This window comes from Lissotriton vulgaris, chromosome 3_2 (assembly GCF_964263255.1).
Source record: "Lissotriton vulgaris chromosome 3_2, aLisVul1.2, whole genome shotgun sequence".
NCBI classification, from domain to species: Eukaryota; Metazoa; Chordata; class Amphibia; order Caudata; family Salamandridae; genus Lissotriton; species Lissotriton vulgaris.
In genome coordinates, this window is record NC_141690.1 from 13,881,049 (window position 1) to 13,898,675 (window position 17,627).

At 39.8% G+C, this 17,627-nt stretch overlaps 1 protein-coding gene across 1 annotated transcript in view; it reads right to left on the minus strand.

Moving 5' to 3' along the window:
• Positions 1-12,228: 12,228 nt before the first annotated feature.
• FAM114A1 (family with sequence similarity 114 member A1) overlaps positions 12,229-17,627 on the minus strand; it is a 226,055-nt gene continuing 220,656 nt past the window's right edge. The window contains exon 14 of the mRNA XM_086963982.1: positions 12,229-14,026. Within this exon, the coding sequence (XP_086820108.1) occupies positions 13,925-14,026 (102 nt within the window). The 3' untranslated portion in view covers positions 12,229-13,924. The remainder of the gene's footprint in view (positions 14,027-17,627) is intronic.

The following is a 17,627-nucleotide window of genomic DNA, read 5'->3' on the forward strand; positions in this document are numbered from 1 at the left end:
AAGCCATGAGGGACTGACGGTTAGCGAGCAGTAGTACGCAGCGAGGCACCGACCCGGGGGAATCGGCGATGTAAATGCCGAGCCCCCGGTCAGGGACCCCTCACACAGCACCGTGCGTCACTCGTCACCTCACCTACTGTAGGGCACCAGGCAGCTGATGGCAGCGGACCAATCAAAAAAGTCTGAGTGCTCCAGAGACCGTACCCAACCACATTCAGCAGTCCGTTGTTATTCAACTCGGACCCGGCAGAGCCAGCACTCGAGACCCCGGCTTCCCTGCTGGGTTAGGCCGCAATGCGACACTCGACGTAGCTCCGCTCCACAACGGCGGAGAAACTCCGGGATTGCACCCCTGGAATGCGGGTCGGATCACACACACGGATCCGGTGCAGGTAAGCAGGATAAGAAACAGGATAATAGAGCGAAGGACGGAGGTCAGCGGAGCCGGGAGATTATGCGGCCATCTTGGTTGGTGTCGTAGCTCCTCCAACAAATGTATGTTAATTGTGAACACCATCCTTGTACTTGCCTTAAACTATGTACTAATCTTTTTTCATTAGTTTGTTATGTTCTGAAATAATTGCTAGTTTCCTGTCAATGGTTGGTACTTTTTGATCTGTACTCATAATATATCATTTTAATATTGTCGATTTTCATATGCCTCTTATCACTTTTGGTCACTTCTTTATTCTTCACCCTTCACCATTTTTTATTTAAATAAGGTTACCTATTAGTTTACCACATAGATCATTATTATTTTTTGTTTTCTCTGCAATTTCCACCTTTCACCATTCAAATATGGCCGCCCTTATTATTACTCACATTCATTACTTGTGATAGTTGATATGCTATGAGCAATCGCTCGGAGCATTCACTCGCTTTCCCTCAGTTTTTGAAATTACGAGGTTAACATGTCTCTGTTATCCCTTTCAAAACCTTGCAACCCGAGTATACACTCCTCTGTTTATAATAATTGCCCCTTCCAAGATGGCCGTTTCCTATACCACATTGTTATCACGTGTCTATTATCACATGACCGTGGTATTCTGCTTTCGTTTGTTTATATTAAGAACATTTTCGTCTGCCCTCATGGAACGAGCACTGGCTCGCCCGTTGTTGCAGACTCCCATTGAGGAGGACTTCCGCTGTACCACTGGTAAGCTTTTTGCCTGCTCGGTTGCTTGCCAACATTTTTACTTGGTTTTGGTTCTCCGACCGACAATTGCTCTACAGTTTAGTCCCTGTTTTATTATTTTAGGAACCATCAGTCACCCCGACCGGCCACAGACCGGAATGCGGGTAAGCCTTTGCCCCATACAATTGTTTCCAGTATATCTTTATTAAACAAGAGTCTTACAGTGATAGCTCCTTTTTCACTTTAAAGAGTTTTACTGCCCATGATATGTTCTTTACCCTCGGAACGCTTTAGCGGTAAGCCTCACCATGGGTATTTCTGCGATCATATCACGTTAAAGGACGAGATTTAAATTACTGTTTCTTCCCATTAGGTTATCATATGCAAAGGCTTCCTTGCCATGTACCTTTAGACGATATTGTCTCCTTGTTTAACATTGAGGTATGTTCCTCGTATTCTGAGACAACTCGACTTAATAATTGGTAGAATTCGGTTCTAATTGCTGACCACTGGGCACTCTCGTTGAATCTAAATCCCACCACACATTCTTTAATTCTTTTCACCAATTCACGTCGGCATAGCTTCTGAACTCACTGTATGGGTTGCAATATCCTTAGCACCCACTCAGATCGCCGCTTTTACCTTATCACAGCACCACCATGTTTCCACTCGTTGGCCCCGCAGCACTGATCACAGTTCGTCCCAATCTTCGAGTTCACTTTCTATATTTATTGGTTTCACGTTATTGCGTCGTTAATCTTTTGGATCACTTGGGCTTTGTAGTTGTTCCATTTTTTCACCTTGGAACTAAGTCAGACAATTTTAAAGTACAATTTTAATATTTCTAACATGTATGTATTTTCCTTCTTTTTCCCCTACCCTCCCCGTTTATTTCCCAATGTTGTATATGTCATTTATTTTGTTCCTTTACATGTTGGGCAATTGTTATTTATATTTTAGGCATGTATTCATATGTCCTGATGATGATCCCATATTAAGTAGGGATCGAAACGTCGTCAACAGTATACACTTGATGATTTAAATACTGTATTGTAAAATTGCACAAACTGTACTTTTATATCAATTGTCTGTTGTAACTCTGAATAACTCGCAGACTGTCCTCCCTTGCCTCTCACTTATATGTACGTCATATGTTTTCACATATGTGATAGTTGGACACAGGTTGTGTCCCGCTTGGTAATTGTTCAACAACTTGGTTACATATAACTATTTATGCTATTAAAACTTGTCCGGCTGGACAGTAAATATAGATTTCAATTTTGGTCTATATTCATTTGGTTTCTTCTATTCTTGTTAATGTTTGGGACCATGGTCTTTAGAAGCAAACTGCATATAAAACAAGGCAGTAGTCAAAAGTACTCCTGTTATGCAAACCCTACTCTAAGTGTACCTAGTGTGTGTGTAGGTATAGAGCCAAGAATCCCCCCAAGGGATGATCCAACCCCATTACCTGGTGGGAGAGAATGAAGGATTCTGTCTTAGTCAAAAACTGGGTCAGACCACTGTGTGGGGATTTTTCAGCATGCATGAACCTCTGATATCAGCTGGAGTGCCTCCTATGCTTATCTATTGGATGCTCATATTTATAAAAGAAAGCAGCCTTGCGATGTGCGTATAGATAAGGGATGTTATAGATATGTACATAGACCCATCGCCCCTTGGATGAAGATGACATTTGTGCATAGTGCAAAAAAGGCCTTGTACATGATGGTCAGCAAATGTGATAATCTTGTGCAAAGCTAGATGTGTAAACAAGTATAGTTTCAGGGAAACTAATCCAACATTGTCACGCACGCAAATATGTGAAAAAGGTTACTGCTGAAAACATAGGACAAAAAGCTGCTTCCCTACATGGGCCTAACTCAGGAATATAACAAAATGTTTAGTGCTAAGAAAGTACACTTAGGGCCATATGTAGGTAATCTACATTTACCGATTCTAAAATACCGAATTTTACAGATTCAGTATTATAGAATCGGTAAATGGTATGTAGGAAACAATTCTGTAAATATTACCGAATCGGTACGATTTGGTATTTAAGAATCGGTATTTACCGATTCGGTAATGCCCATTCATTCGAATGGCAAGCCATTCACTATTACTGATTCGGTAAATACCGAATCGGTAATAGGTGGCACATATTCAAGGGTGGCAGGGTGTCATATTGACACCCTGTTGCACCCCTGAATCGTGCATGTGTGCACATGTGGCACACATATATGCCCTAAGGGCATGTATGTCTGCCACATGGCACTTTTAAAAAAGCACAAAATTGAATCTTGTGCAAAGCTAGATGTGTAAACAAGTATAGTTTCAGGGAAACGAATCCAACATTGTCGCGCACGCAAATATGTGCAAAAGGTTACTGCTGAAAATATAGGACAAAAAGCTGCTTCCCTACATGGGCCTAACTCAGGAATATAACAAAATGTTTAGTGCTAAGAAAGTACACTTATATATGTAGGTAATCTACATTTACCGATTCTAAAATACAGAATTTTACAGATTCAGTATTATAGAATCGGTAAATGAAATGAAATGAAATGAAATGAAAAATTGCATTTGTATAGCGCATAACCGCCCTGGGGCCTCGCAGCGCTTTAAATGGTATGTAGGAAACAATTCGGTAAATATTACCGAATCGGTACGATTTGGTATTTAAGAATCAGTATTTACCGATTCGGTAATTCCCATTCACTATTACTGATTCGGTAAATACCGAATCGGTAATAGGTGGCACATATTCAAGGGTGGCATGGTGTCATATTGACACCCTGTTGCACCCCTGAATCATGCATGTGTGCACATATATGCCCTAAGGGCATGTATGTCTGCCACATTGCACTTTTAAAAAAGCACAAAATTGCTTTTTTAAAGGTTTTCGATATTTACCACCAACTTGTAGTAGGTGGTAAATAACGAATCCTGAATGCAAAAAGGCACTCACTTGAGTGCCTCCTACATCGCTTTTTGGATTCGTAATTACCGATTCCTTAAAATAAGGAATCCTTAAACCTGGCAGGGTGGCAGGGTGTCATATTGACACCCTGTTGCACCCCTGAATCGTGCATGTGTGCACATGTGGCACACATATATGCCCTAAGGGCATGTATGTCTGCCACATGGCACTTTTAAAAAAGCACAAAATTGCTTTTTTAAAGGTTTTCGATATTTACCACCAACTTGTAGTTGGTGGTAAATAACGAATACTGAATGCAAAAAGGCAATCACTTGAGTGCCTCCTACATAGCTTTTTGGATTTCTTTAATTACCGATTCCTTAAAATAAGGAATCCTTAAACCTGCCTCCTACATCACAAATCCTAACGGCCGAAATTCGGTAATTTCGGCTGTTACCGACCGGTATTGGGCTACCTACATATTGCCCATAGTGTCTTCACCCACAGCCTCAATGAAATCACGAGGGAAAATATAAGTGTAAACGAAAATAACCGAAATACTGACAGCACTCGCACCCATCACAGAACTACCGTTCCACACTACCAGAAGCACTGTTTCACCCCTCACAGAGTACCAGTAAGATATGTTTGGAAGCCTTCTTACACCACTTACATATTCTCCACATCCATGACGGGAGCAATCACAGAGCCATTCTCACATACCAGCAGTCTAACACTGTTGACAGCACACAGATGCCTCAATAAATAGCAGTCACACTACCAGAAGCACACAACACTTGCAAACTAGCAGCAAAAGCAAAAGGTCTAGCTGATAACTGAAAGTGCCTCTTCTTTGTTGAGTCTGTGTGTGGTAGCGTGGATGGCACTGTTGTCGGTCTCATTTGTATGCGCTTAATTCAATAGATTCCATTCCTATTCTTATGTTACAACACTCATTACTGAGAGACTGATTTAGGTCCCTTTCCCAACCTCTCAATGAAGAGTGAACTTCAGTGGTGAATTCAGCCATAAACTTTTAGTGTAGATAGCTGCGATACCCATCTAAACATCAGATTAAAGTTAAGGGACCAGTACAGGATACTTTTAAAAAGTTACAATTCTGTGAAGGTTTGTACATTTCAAATCCGAGAGTCTGCAGTGACCAGGAAGCAAATGGGGCCGTACAAAAGTCACTTTTGGTAAAAAAAAAATTCCACCTAAAACCAATATATGTGCTTAGTAAATATTTTACTATTCATAATACATGATGACGCCAAGAGGTATTGAATTGGCATTGACACTGCATTTTGTCTCAGCTTCTACAATTATTTCCTATATGGATTGCAAAAACATAAAGCAGACAAGACTTCCGCACCTGTCTAGTCATCCATCTGTATGTATTGTATTGGAATTGCATTTATATAGTGCTTACTGCCCCATACGAGACATTGAAGTGCGTTACGCAGGGCAATATCCTGTTCTGAAACGCAAGGTAAGTGGTGTTTTTTCTGTGGCTATTGGGATTATCCATGTCCTCTTAAGGAGACCATTGGTCCAGTGTTTATGTGGTACATTACATTAACAGAAGTTAAGTGTGATCTTCAGTGGGAGGCAGAATTCATTCAAAAGGTAACAGTATTAATAGATAGGCCAGATTAGGGATTGGATTGCAGGGGTGTTACCTTAAAAGGAAGGTCATGATCTTTGAAATGAGGTGTGGGCAATTTGCAGAAATACAATAATAGGGATAAGGCAAACATGTATGTGCCTTAAAGTAGGAAGTGCTTAGAGAATGTAGGAAAACAGTAGAAGATGGAAAGGAAGGAGAGAGAGAGTCATTCAAAAGAAAAAGAAGAGCCGACAAATTGAAGTTTTAAGTCAAGGTCACTTTTTCATGCATGGTCTTTAGGAATATTATAAAGACGTTTTGGGATAGAATACAAATCAGTAGAACGAAACAACATTTGCAGGCAAGATAGTGCTATATTAGGTAATGTGATAAGCACTAGATTCAGATAAAGAGCCGGTCCACCGCTACACCACCACTTCAGCAAGAACAGCTACTCGAACATTAGATGTAAATATGGAGTAATGGCTGCCAGCATATATAGGAAAATCCTGAGAGCTTTAGGCTGCACTCAAAGGAAGCAGTAAACTCATGATCCTATCAATATGAGATTACATGCATGGTAAAAAATGCAACAGTGAAAGTAGATTGTGAAAGCGCAGGAGTGGATCTTTTATGATGTTTAGCCTTAAAAGTTGGGTCACAGTATTAATTAGAAGAGGGGTCAATTATTGACACACATGATTTAGAATGGCACAAGATGGAAGTGAGGACAGCCTTCCCATACAGTAGAAGTTAATTGCCTGCATTCCTGTGGCTTAAGGGTGGAGACCAGAACATTGACGTGAGGGAAGAAAGGGAAGTGTGTTCCCCTTAGAAATTCAACTAGGGCCTTGTTAGGAAAGGAATGCGGACTGCTTGTTTTTCCTGAGAACTGCCGGTTTAGTAGATTGTGTGTGAGGGGTGGACAGCAGTTTCTATTGTCCATGTTGAGCAAGGTTCAAGAAAAATCCTCTACTTTTGTGAATCTGGTTACTGCTCCAGGAAGGCTGCATGACAGCCAGGTGTATGATCTGTCACTTCATTATACCCATGTTGTCAGTGCTCCAGATTGGAGACATCCCCAGTGCTGCATGCTGTGAGAAGCATCACTCTACACAAATGCTGTTTGGAAAATAACTTCAGAAGGATAGGCAATGCAACATTTTCCAAAGGCATATCTGTGACTTGCTTCCCAAAGTCCTGTAGCTCAGTTTATGACAACTATGGTGTTTAGTAGAAGTAGAGCTGTGTTAGTGATTCGCCTTCACTACAATGTCACCTTCACAACTACCCTTCACCACCAAATCAGTTTTTCCTTGTTTTGTCTGCATATTCGTCCTTGACATGATGCTGGCCTCCTACCTCCATCACTATCCAGCCGCAGACCAAAAAGACTTTGGAAGGCAGAATACCACATTCTCCCTGCTCACTGGCAGTTTTACCTCTGTTGCGAAAGGCAAGTCCAGCACTGGTGTAATTGCACTAGTAGCTGATGGCAGAACACATCATGATTAATGTCTTCTGGGAGTTGAGAGCTAGGGATGAAGGGGAAATGTGCTGTATTAGACAGAACTAATGATGGAATGTGTTGATCATTCATTTATCTGAAGATAGGTTGAGTAGGTTGGGGTACCAATAATGTTCAGCATACTTCATATGCATATGTTGAAGAGTGGAGGCGGTAGGGGAGACCCTTGTAGGACATTAGGTAAGATCTGGTAGGAGTCATACAGGAAAGCAGATGATGGAAAGCTTTTGAAAATAAAATCAGCTATGCACCGTTTTTACTTTTAAATTTTGTTTTTGATCCATAAAGGAAACATGGGGACTGGTTATGTTACCTAAACGTTTAGTACCAATTTATGACTTTGAGATGAGAATTGAGCCCTTTCGTAAAACACTTATGTCACACATAGTTAGTAGACAAAGCAAACATCAGAGAGCCAAGACTGAACCACCGACTGTTGTTTTGTGTACTACAGAAATAGGTTTGGATGCATCCAACCAGTTTCAAGTAGAGTGGGAATTCACCAGACACATAGAATAATGTCCTGAATCTGCACTTACTTCATATAGCAAAAAAAAAAATACATGCTTGTAAAAATGATCATTTGTAACAAAGGTGCCTCAGAACAGGCTATAAAAGTCAATAGTTTCAGAAGGATTAGCTCATGCATAGTAAGGGTCCTGGGATGAAGAGAAATCACAGGCAACGATAGCAGGGCTTTTACTGCACTTTTATATTTGTCTTAAACTACAACTTGTTCATATCTTTGCCATCTTCACTTAATAATCATATTGGGATCGGAAATGTCCCCTGCATGGTGTTTAGTGGCGTTCCCCTGTCCTCTATGCCGGACTGTGTGTATCTATCTGATAACCTGGCTTTTGACTGTGGCCCTAGCATCACACTAATCTAGTGTATGCGCAAAAGACTAGGCCTATATTGTTTGACTGATGACACCCAGGTTCAAGAATCTCACATCTCTTTGTGGCTCTGTTGTGTGTATTCCAGGATCAAGACTACCCTGCTATGGGAAGAATCACTCTCCATAAACGCTGCATCTGGAGAGCAGAGCAGAAATGAGAACCACCTCAAAGCAGTTCTGAAAGGGCAGACAGTGGAAACAGGGCCGGTCCTAGAACTTCTGGAACCCCGGGCGAGAGGGAAGATGTGAGGCCCCTCTAATTTGCATGTGACATCACAGAAAGGGACATTGCAGTACTATTGATCTTATTTGGCATCACTGAAGAGACCTAATGTGGATATCAGCAACATGGACAAAAGGATAAACATACAAGTGAAATAAGTCTAAATATTTGAAGACTGTATTAAATGGATTACATTTGTCACATTGGATGGAATAGCTAGGTGCAGGTCTCAAAAAGATGGATATTTTTTACACCATGTTTCCATATTCCATGATTATTTCCGAATGAGTGCATGATAAAAATTCCAGTTCTGTCTCATAAAGGGGAGAGATCCTGTTGAGGTAACGAGGGGTGGGATCACTCAAAATAAAAAAAAATGAAACAAGACAAAAACCCTCACACCATGGATGTAATCACACATTTCAAAAGGCCCCCTTATCTTTCCGTGCCATTATTTTGCCACCTTCGTATGACATTAATACTTAGTAAGTTGTTTTAACGTAAATCTTCTCACCAGTATCCCATCTGCACATGCTAAGACTCATAAGACATTCTTTTTCGTGTGTGGGCTCTTTACTCGCCAGAATTATGTTACGTTCAAAAACACAACACATATATTACAAAAATACAAGACGCCATTGCAAACAAATAAAGATTGTACATAAATGTATAAAAATACTTAGAACCACTGATGCCACTGCTAAATCATACATTGACTTGAAGGTGTGCTGCTTTTTGGAGGGTTCAAATCAATGTTTTTTTATGTAGTGTTGGAACTGTAGTAAGTGGTAGAGGCCAGCTTTAGTGCTGGTGGAGCCCTGTGCGACAATGTTTGTTGGTTCCCCCAATGACTCCCTCTGCCATAAATTCCCTCAACAGTGCCCATCAAGCCTCCGCAACCGCATTCTCGATCAGATGCATTTAATTTGATCTACAGCTCCACTGCAGTGTAGGGTGTCAGACCACTTTACAACACACATTACACAGAGACAGTCAATCATATGTATGTAAAACACTGTATAGGAAATGTTAGATAAGACAAAGGACTACAAGGTGTAGGAGTCACGTGACAATCATGGTAGTAGGCAGTATAATTTAATAGTGATTGGTCTGGAGAAACTTTGAATTTAGAACGTAATATCATGGTTGAGGGTTCCCTTTAATAACCAGAAGTGATTTCTTTCCAAATGAACCCTTTTTGCAACATTAGGATAATCAAAGACTGGGGAAATAACCATAATGCTCTAATTTATACCTTGCAGTTTGCATGCAGCTCTAAGATGACAGGTAATAGCTCACTGTTCTATGTTAAGATTTTTGACATAAACTGAAAGTAACAAAAGGAACTCACTGACAAAAGCAGTAACACACTGACCTATATACATTATGTGCACTTTGTGATCTAAAAGGTATATGTTCTAAGCAGCAAGCACATTAACCCTATGCGCTTACTTTTCAGGAGTCTAAACTTCCACTTGACAAAACTCCATCTCTCTCTAAGAAGAACATTAATCAATGGAGTTATCATGACATTTTTATTGTTGCCAAAAATTGCTAAAGGCCAGGAAGGAGGCAGCAAGTGCTTTTAAAAATATAATATACTTGCAAACATGACGCCGCCACACGAAGTCAGCGGCTGGTGCGATCGCACCGGTCACACTGCCCTAGAGCCGGACCTTCTCAAGGGTCCTGTGACCTCAGTGGCAGGGTCACTGCTGCTCTAGGGTGTGCTGCTTCATAGGCCTGCCCGCAAGACTGGAGGTGAACTTCAATATGGCTTGTGGTGGACAGGCCTTCAAGGTTAACCCACACTTGCCACACTTGCCACCGCTATGGTCCACCTGCTGGTGCTAAGACACCAGGGCTTCCATAGTCTAGCAGGACCTTCTAAGGTCTAGCGCAGGAATGTGCTCCCTCAAGAGAGTGGTCTGGGAGACTGGTCATGACAGCCAGGGCTTTAAGTGGAATTAAATAACAGGGGGGTCTATCAAAGGGGCTTGGCCAATGTAATTAAAGGTGTGGCTTAAAAACACATAAGCTAAAAATGTGTCTGTGTTGTACCAGCCCAATTTAGTTTCCTCCTTCCCCCCACCCCTACAACCCCAGGAATGCCAGCACGCTTGGACTAACTGTGAAAGTGTGGCCTTTCAAAGGGGAAGTGGGTGGAGAGCCCCCTGTTTCTCAGCTGAGCGCGAGGCCCTGGGCAGCTGCCCACACTGCCCATGCCTAGCGCCGGCCCTGAGTGGAAACACATTCCTTGTTTGTTTTTATTGTACACAGTGTTGTTCTACTTCCAAGTTTTCTATGAGCAAGGAAGGTAGTACAGAGTATTTAGAGAACTGCTAGCAACCAGAGCAGATTGGACAGCCAGTTTCCCAGAAGTGAGGGGGCATTACCTAAGTCTACCCCTTGCTGAAGAACTGTTCACCTATCCTGAAGTGCATAGAAGCCAGCTTCTCTTCTGAGAGAGGAAAAGGAGAAGAAAGGAAACTTTTACAACTCTGCATGACGGAGCCACAGTCTAGGAGGAGTGAGGTGCAGAAGAAAAGGACTGTGCAAAGAGGTTTGCATGGTGCCCTAGACTCTCCACTGTGATTCCTGGCTGAAATGGTGAAGCTGCAGCGTGACCCGAGCCTGGCCTGTGTGTGGCTGTACAGATCCAGACACGAGCAGCTCAACTGCTGGACCAGCTGTGAGTGATCCAACACTTCCCTAAGCATCCTTCCTGACAGCAATATCTGCTGCATCATCAACAAAATTAATGCTGAGGAGGCTGAGAGGGACTGCTGGCTCCTGAAGGAAAGACTGTGCACAATTTCAACATTTCTGGGGTAATCTGCACATGAGCCTAATTATGCTATCATATAGGGGCGGGGCAAGAGAGAGACCCAGAGCCAATAGTAGAGAGAGGCACAGACTACTCCAGCACCAGGACACTAAACTGTGTTGTGCACATTTTCATATGTGTAGTATTTAGTTCTAGTGTGCATTAACATACTTTACGCCTTGAAAGTCAAACACTAAGGTGGACAATCATTTGTTATTCTAATGTGTGTTTGTCGAGTACTAAGCTCAAGCACCCCACACTACCGCCTTGAGGAGCCTGTCAGCCCTGCCACCACTACCATGGAGAGTCCAGGGGTAAGAGGTTGTACTTGGCCCAGTTTGCAGAACCATAGTAGGATAGATCCTTGGATATCCAGAACAAACAACATCAACACCCATGGCTGAGGACCAGTAGCCTTTGCTTTCCAATTGGCTCTGAAAACGGACTCTGACAAAAAAACATTTTTTTCTTAAGTTTACATATGATTAACAAAATGCAGTTACAATTTACCTCTGAGTTTAATGTTACCTTTTATTTTAGCTAGATATGTTGTGTTCCATTTTGCCCTTGAGAGAAAAACAAATGATGATCCCATTTTGCAAATTAAATGATGATAATCAACTGGGAGCACTTACATTGTGTGTGTAAACATCTTGCTATTCCATGGTCTTAGTGGTGTGCCACTATAATGCACTATTATTGTGCGATTTTGACAAATTACTTGTCTGAATTCTACATTGTCCAGTTCAAGTAATATTCAGTACAATCTCAGCATGATCTCCAAATTGAGCTACTTTTCATTTACACTATCCAAAGCAAAAGGTTTTACATTAGCAATCACCTGTAATATTTATGGATGTGTGATCATGTTAAATTGTGAAGATAATGTTACCTTGTGAAGTGACAACAACCCTACAGCAGTTAGGAGCAGGGTTTCTTCAATACCATATTTGTTCAAAGGCATGCACACGTCTGGATTAATTAAATAGCAAGATAGAGGAGGCAAATAAAAGGACAACAGAAAAAACATAATTCAAACTCAAAGATACCTCTATTTCTTTAAAACACAATACACAGAACACAAATAAGTTTGAAAACAATTACCCTTTATCGAATTTACTTTCTGGGTTCTGAATCTGTTCAAAAGCACATACATATATATATTCCAGTAGCTAAACCCCTTCTAAGTATGGAGTGGTGAAACTTAGCAACTTCTTATGTCCCAAAACATACCTTTTCAAGGATTGTTTGAACTCAGTGAGTGCCGGCCTTACAATGTTGGACCACCACTTGTTTGAGTTCTTACTGATGGCAGAGCTTTCAGAAACACCATATAGACTAGTTAAAATCTTAACCTTTAAGAGATACGCAACAATCCTTGAAGAATGGATAGTTCATCACATGCAATAATTCCATTACACAGTGCATACAATCACAAATTGGCTTAAATTTGAACCATTTTAAGATTGGCATCAGGGCAATTTAAGGCTGGTCTATGAAAAGTTCAAAAACCTTGGCTGTTGACAAATGCAATTTGCCACAATACATTTAGTTAATCCCACTAATAGTGATGAGATGCCTGTAATTCTCTATCCCCATTCATCTCTCAATCTTTTAATACAGAACATGATCACATTGTTAATGGGATCAAGAACTGTCAAACTGTACTTTCGAGGACAGTTTCTTATGCTACACAAGACGACATCTTAGAACTTGTTGTTCAGATCTATATTGAAAATACATTATCTCAGTCTCAGTATTGATGTTAATTTGAAGATTCATTTAATAATAAACCCCAAGAATGGGATTAAATATCCAAAATGAAAATCTGAGTGTTTATCTCTTTTAAAAAATCAACAGAAATTAAAGTACATTTTCTAAATTGCAACATTTTATTTAACAGGAAAAGGTACTTTGGGTTTATACATATACAATCAAGGGTATTACATAGTCAACCATGGGTTAGCATCGGTACCGCTCTATATATACAGTGTTTTTCTAGACATTGGTTTTAAGGTATGGACAATATTTAGTTATGTTTTGTATTTGTATAAATTCTGTAGTGTTTAATTTACAAGTTTTTGTCAGAAAACACATTTAATGCCATACTCTGTTACTTTCAATTTTGATTCTGTTATTGATGATTTCTCTATTATATTTTTTCAGGAATACTTTGTTGAATATTTAATGTGGTTTCATAACACAATCCCTCTTATTAATAATACAAATTCACTCTATCTAATAAGACCTCCATAGATATTACACATACCAGGATGATCAGTTGAAGTGCATATTAAGAAAGTTCATCTAACATAAATTACTGGTGTGGCTCCTAAACTCTCAAATATTTAGAAAAATCAACATTATAAACATAAACTATTAAAATGACTGCTGTTTGCAAATGAAATCTCTTTTATAATCTGCTTCATTGAATGAAGAAGAGGGAAAAACTGAGGAGACCAGTTTTCCTTAAATTGTAAACATGCAAAAGTGAAGGCCCTTTTTTGTTGTATGCAAACATTTTGGTATGTAAAGGACTGTTCTGAGCTTGGACCCTATTCTCCTTTCAGCCACTGTCTATCCTACTCATAGAAAAATGTACTACCATATATAAAAATAGTATGCTACTTCAAATAAAAGCAATGTCAATAATAAGGTTTTATCTCAATATGTGCAAACCAACCCCTTGCTGACAACATTTTTGGCATCTCCTAAAGCTACTTGGTGCATAAAGGATCCCAAATTATATTCTCATTTCAGAATGCATTTGTTCTTTTGATGTCATTGCTGCGTAATGGAACTTCTAGTCTGGATATGTGAAATCTGCATAACTGGGAGAAGTAGCTGGAAAGCGTCTTGTATGTAGGTTGTGCTGTTAGCACCCTGTGGGAGGCAGAATAAAAAGGAATTACATTTAATGTCAATTGAAAATGCTTTATTTGCTCTATACAGAAGAATCAGTATTGCAATCGTACACAATAAAAGATTCATATATAGGTAAACAGTTTTATAATTCGTAGGTAGGTAAATAGTTTTATTGTGGGATTTAGATTAAAAATCAATACAATAAGATAAAAGCAGTGATAAAAATTTACATAATTTAAAGAAAATAAGTTTGTGTTAAATATAATTTACGTTTATATCAATTCATTAATACATTTGGCAGTTTTCCATTATCATGTAGTTCATCCGGATCAGTCAAACTAATCCTTTTATTTTGTTTGTTACACCACAAAAAACATAGCAACTTAGTGTTTCCAATTGTTCTTACACCAGTTCTGCAAAAGATTTGTTTTAAATACTTATGCCTCAGATCCTGTAATAAGGGACACATACATAAAATGTGGTCTATTATTTCATGGGATATGTTCCAGAGGCTGCACTTAGTTTCTTTTATCTACAAGGTTTGACAGGAACCTTCAATCTGTAAGAGCAGAATATGCAGCAGTCTAAATATTGATAACTCAGTTTTTGGTCCAAGGATCTAAATTGGAGTCTAAGTATGCTTGTCTTCTATTTGAGTATGCGTTAATCGTATAACAGCTGTGTGTGCCACAGGTTGCAAAAAGAAAAAGAGGAGGCGACCGAGAGAAAGAACTGTACAAACTAGAAACTTGGTAAATTCTAGATTTGGAAAGTAATGACCCCATGGGTCTAAATGTAAATGAAGAATTGTACACCTGTCTTCTCTAATCGATGCTGCAAAAAAGAATATGAGGCATATTACCCATTGGTCTGTCCATCTATTTTTCGCACTGTATTAACTGATAAGTATGTGTTTTCTATACAGAGTATTGGGCCTTAATACTTAAGGGATATTAAGAATGTTATCTTAGATACAAGTTTAGTCCCATGGGTGTTTTTGAGAATTTCAACCTCCACATTAAATTTTAACTATTGGTTAATAATAGTAGGATTATCCATATAGTTTGACTGTGTCTGGTAACCAACTGCATTGAATTCCAGCTTTTTTATTTTATGAAATTTGTAATAAGATTTCAAGTACTTTATTGCTTAGCTTAGGATTAGCTTCCTGTTCTTTATCAGATGGAGATATATATACTTATAATTTTGCACTTTATTGAGGTGATTAAAAGATAGAAGGCGGAGACAGACATTAGGCACTTGCCAGATCCTAATGTTTGTACACTTATATACTTCCTAATCAAATAGAATTCTAGAATAATGATTTATATCTTTTTCATCAAAACGTATAGCAACCTATATATCTTTTACTTGCTTTGAAATTGGATAAAATGTTTAGTGTAAATATATAGTAGGAATCATTTTAATGATGGGACTATGTTTACGTAGTGTCCAAAAAACATTTAAAATGAAATGATGATGAAACAATGTATGTTGATTACATTTTGTCAGTGAATACTATGTTTTTAACCTTTATCATCATTTGAATGTATCATGTCTATAACACTTTTTATCTTAACCTGAAGATTTTTTCTATGTCTATATCACATGTTAGTATTTAATGCACCCAGAAGATGGCGCACACTGTCGTGATCAAGGCTGCTGTAAGCAGTTGAAACGCTTTGACAGTTTGTCACTCGTAGCGCTTTAGGTTTTTGTTGATCTACTCACTGAGGAGTTTGTCCGTATCCATTTGTTGCTCTTTAGATACTTTTCTGCATACATATATATATATATATATTTTGCAGCTCTAAAAATAAAATATCTGTGCCTGAATTTGGGATTCGTGTTGTCCAAAGGAAGTGCTAAGACAGCGTATTGTCTTATATATATATATATATATATATATATATACATATATATACATATATATACATATATACACACACATGTATCCATCCATCCATCCACTGGGTAGTTATACTTAGGACCATGATTCAATTTTTTATTGTGCTTGTAATTTTGATGTCGCTTGGCGGATCTTCACAAAACTTTCCCCCAAAACGTTCATTTGCCTCAGCTCCCTCCTGGAAAGTTTTAAGGTGATCCATCAAGCAGAGGCGAGAAAACGAGGGGGTGGGGTCTAAAAATGCGTTTTCCCCATTCATTGTAGGAAAAATCAGACACCGCTTTAGCGAAAACGGCTGAACGGAATAAAACCAAATTTGAGAGCTAGATCTTGATCCAGAAAGTAAGCTTGTTGCAATTTAGTGTAAATACGTTCAGTAGTTTTATGAGAAATTAAGTTTCAAATATAATTGTATAAATCATGCCACGGAGGATCAGTGGAGCCAACACATCACAAGATTTAATCTGATTGGCTGCCACCACATCAACATAGATGTGGTGTCAGCTGCAACAACATAAAAAAGATGTGGTGTTAGCTATTTGAGGACTTAGTGCCAGATGTAGGAAGGCAAATACCGGTCGGTAGCGGCCGATTTCGGCCGTTTCCGACCGGTATTTGGAGTTTGGGATGTAGGGGCATGTTAAAATACAGATTCAATAATTTTACCGAATCGGTAATTTTACCGATTCAGTAAAATACAGATTCGGTAAAATTACTGAATCTGTATTTTGACATGTAGGTAGCACTGTAATCGGTGCTACAGGGGTTTAAGAATTCGTTATTTACCACCAACTAGAATTTGGTGGTAAATAAGGAAAATCCTTTAAAAAGCATTTTTTTTGCTTTTAAAACAGTGCCATGTTGCAGACATACATGCCCTGAGGGCATGTATGTCTGCAACATGGGCACCCATGCACAATTGAGGGGTGCAACAGGGTGTCAAAGTGACACCCTGCCACCCTTCAATGTTTCCCCCAATTATCGAATCGGTATTTACCGATTCGGTAATTGACATTTATTCCTATGGGCCTCCAGGCCTATAGGAAGGAATGGCAATTACTGAATCGGTAAATACCGATTTGGTAATTAAATCGGTAAAATTACCTACATCCCGATTGCCAGTTCTTAAATACCGAATCGGTAATCTGGGATTACTTACATCGGGCCCTAAATCCCTTGTGTGGTCTAGAAAGTTTAAAAACATATAGAAGAGTAGAGTAGGGCTACTCTGCCCCCTACGCCTTATGGGGAGTTTCACAGACCCCCCCCCCCCCACCCTTCCCCGGCAAAATGTTTTTTTTTTCAGGTGTGCTGGTCTGTGGCAGATCCTTTGATCTGATAAAAAAGTGGACTCCGGCTTGCTTTAAAACGTAGTCCCCGCACCCGGGTGGGATGGCGGGGGGCAAATCGATGGTATAATTTTTATTGAGGTGGGGCACACAGATTTCCCTCACTGAGCCTTTTTTAGGCTCTGGGGACCCTGTCCCCCAGGGCCTTAATTAGGGCCCAGGTTGCTATACTTAATTAGCAGAGGGGAGCATGCATTCCTCTTCCCTTGCCTCTAAGAGCCCCTGGGGGCCTCATCCCCTGGGGCCAAATGCATTTTGGTCGATGTTCTGCCCTCCCGGCTCGGAAATTGCCACCAAGGATCCATCCCCCTTGGCCCAATAGAGCTGCCTGAGACACTGTAGTGCCTGGGTGGGGAAAGAG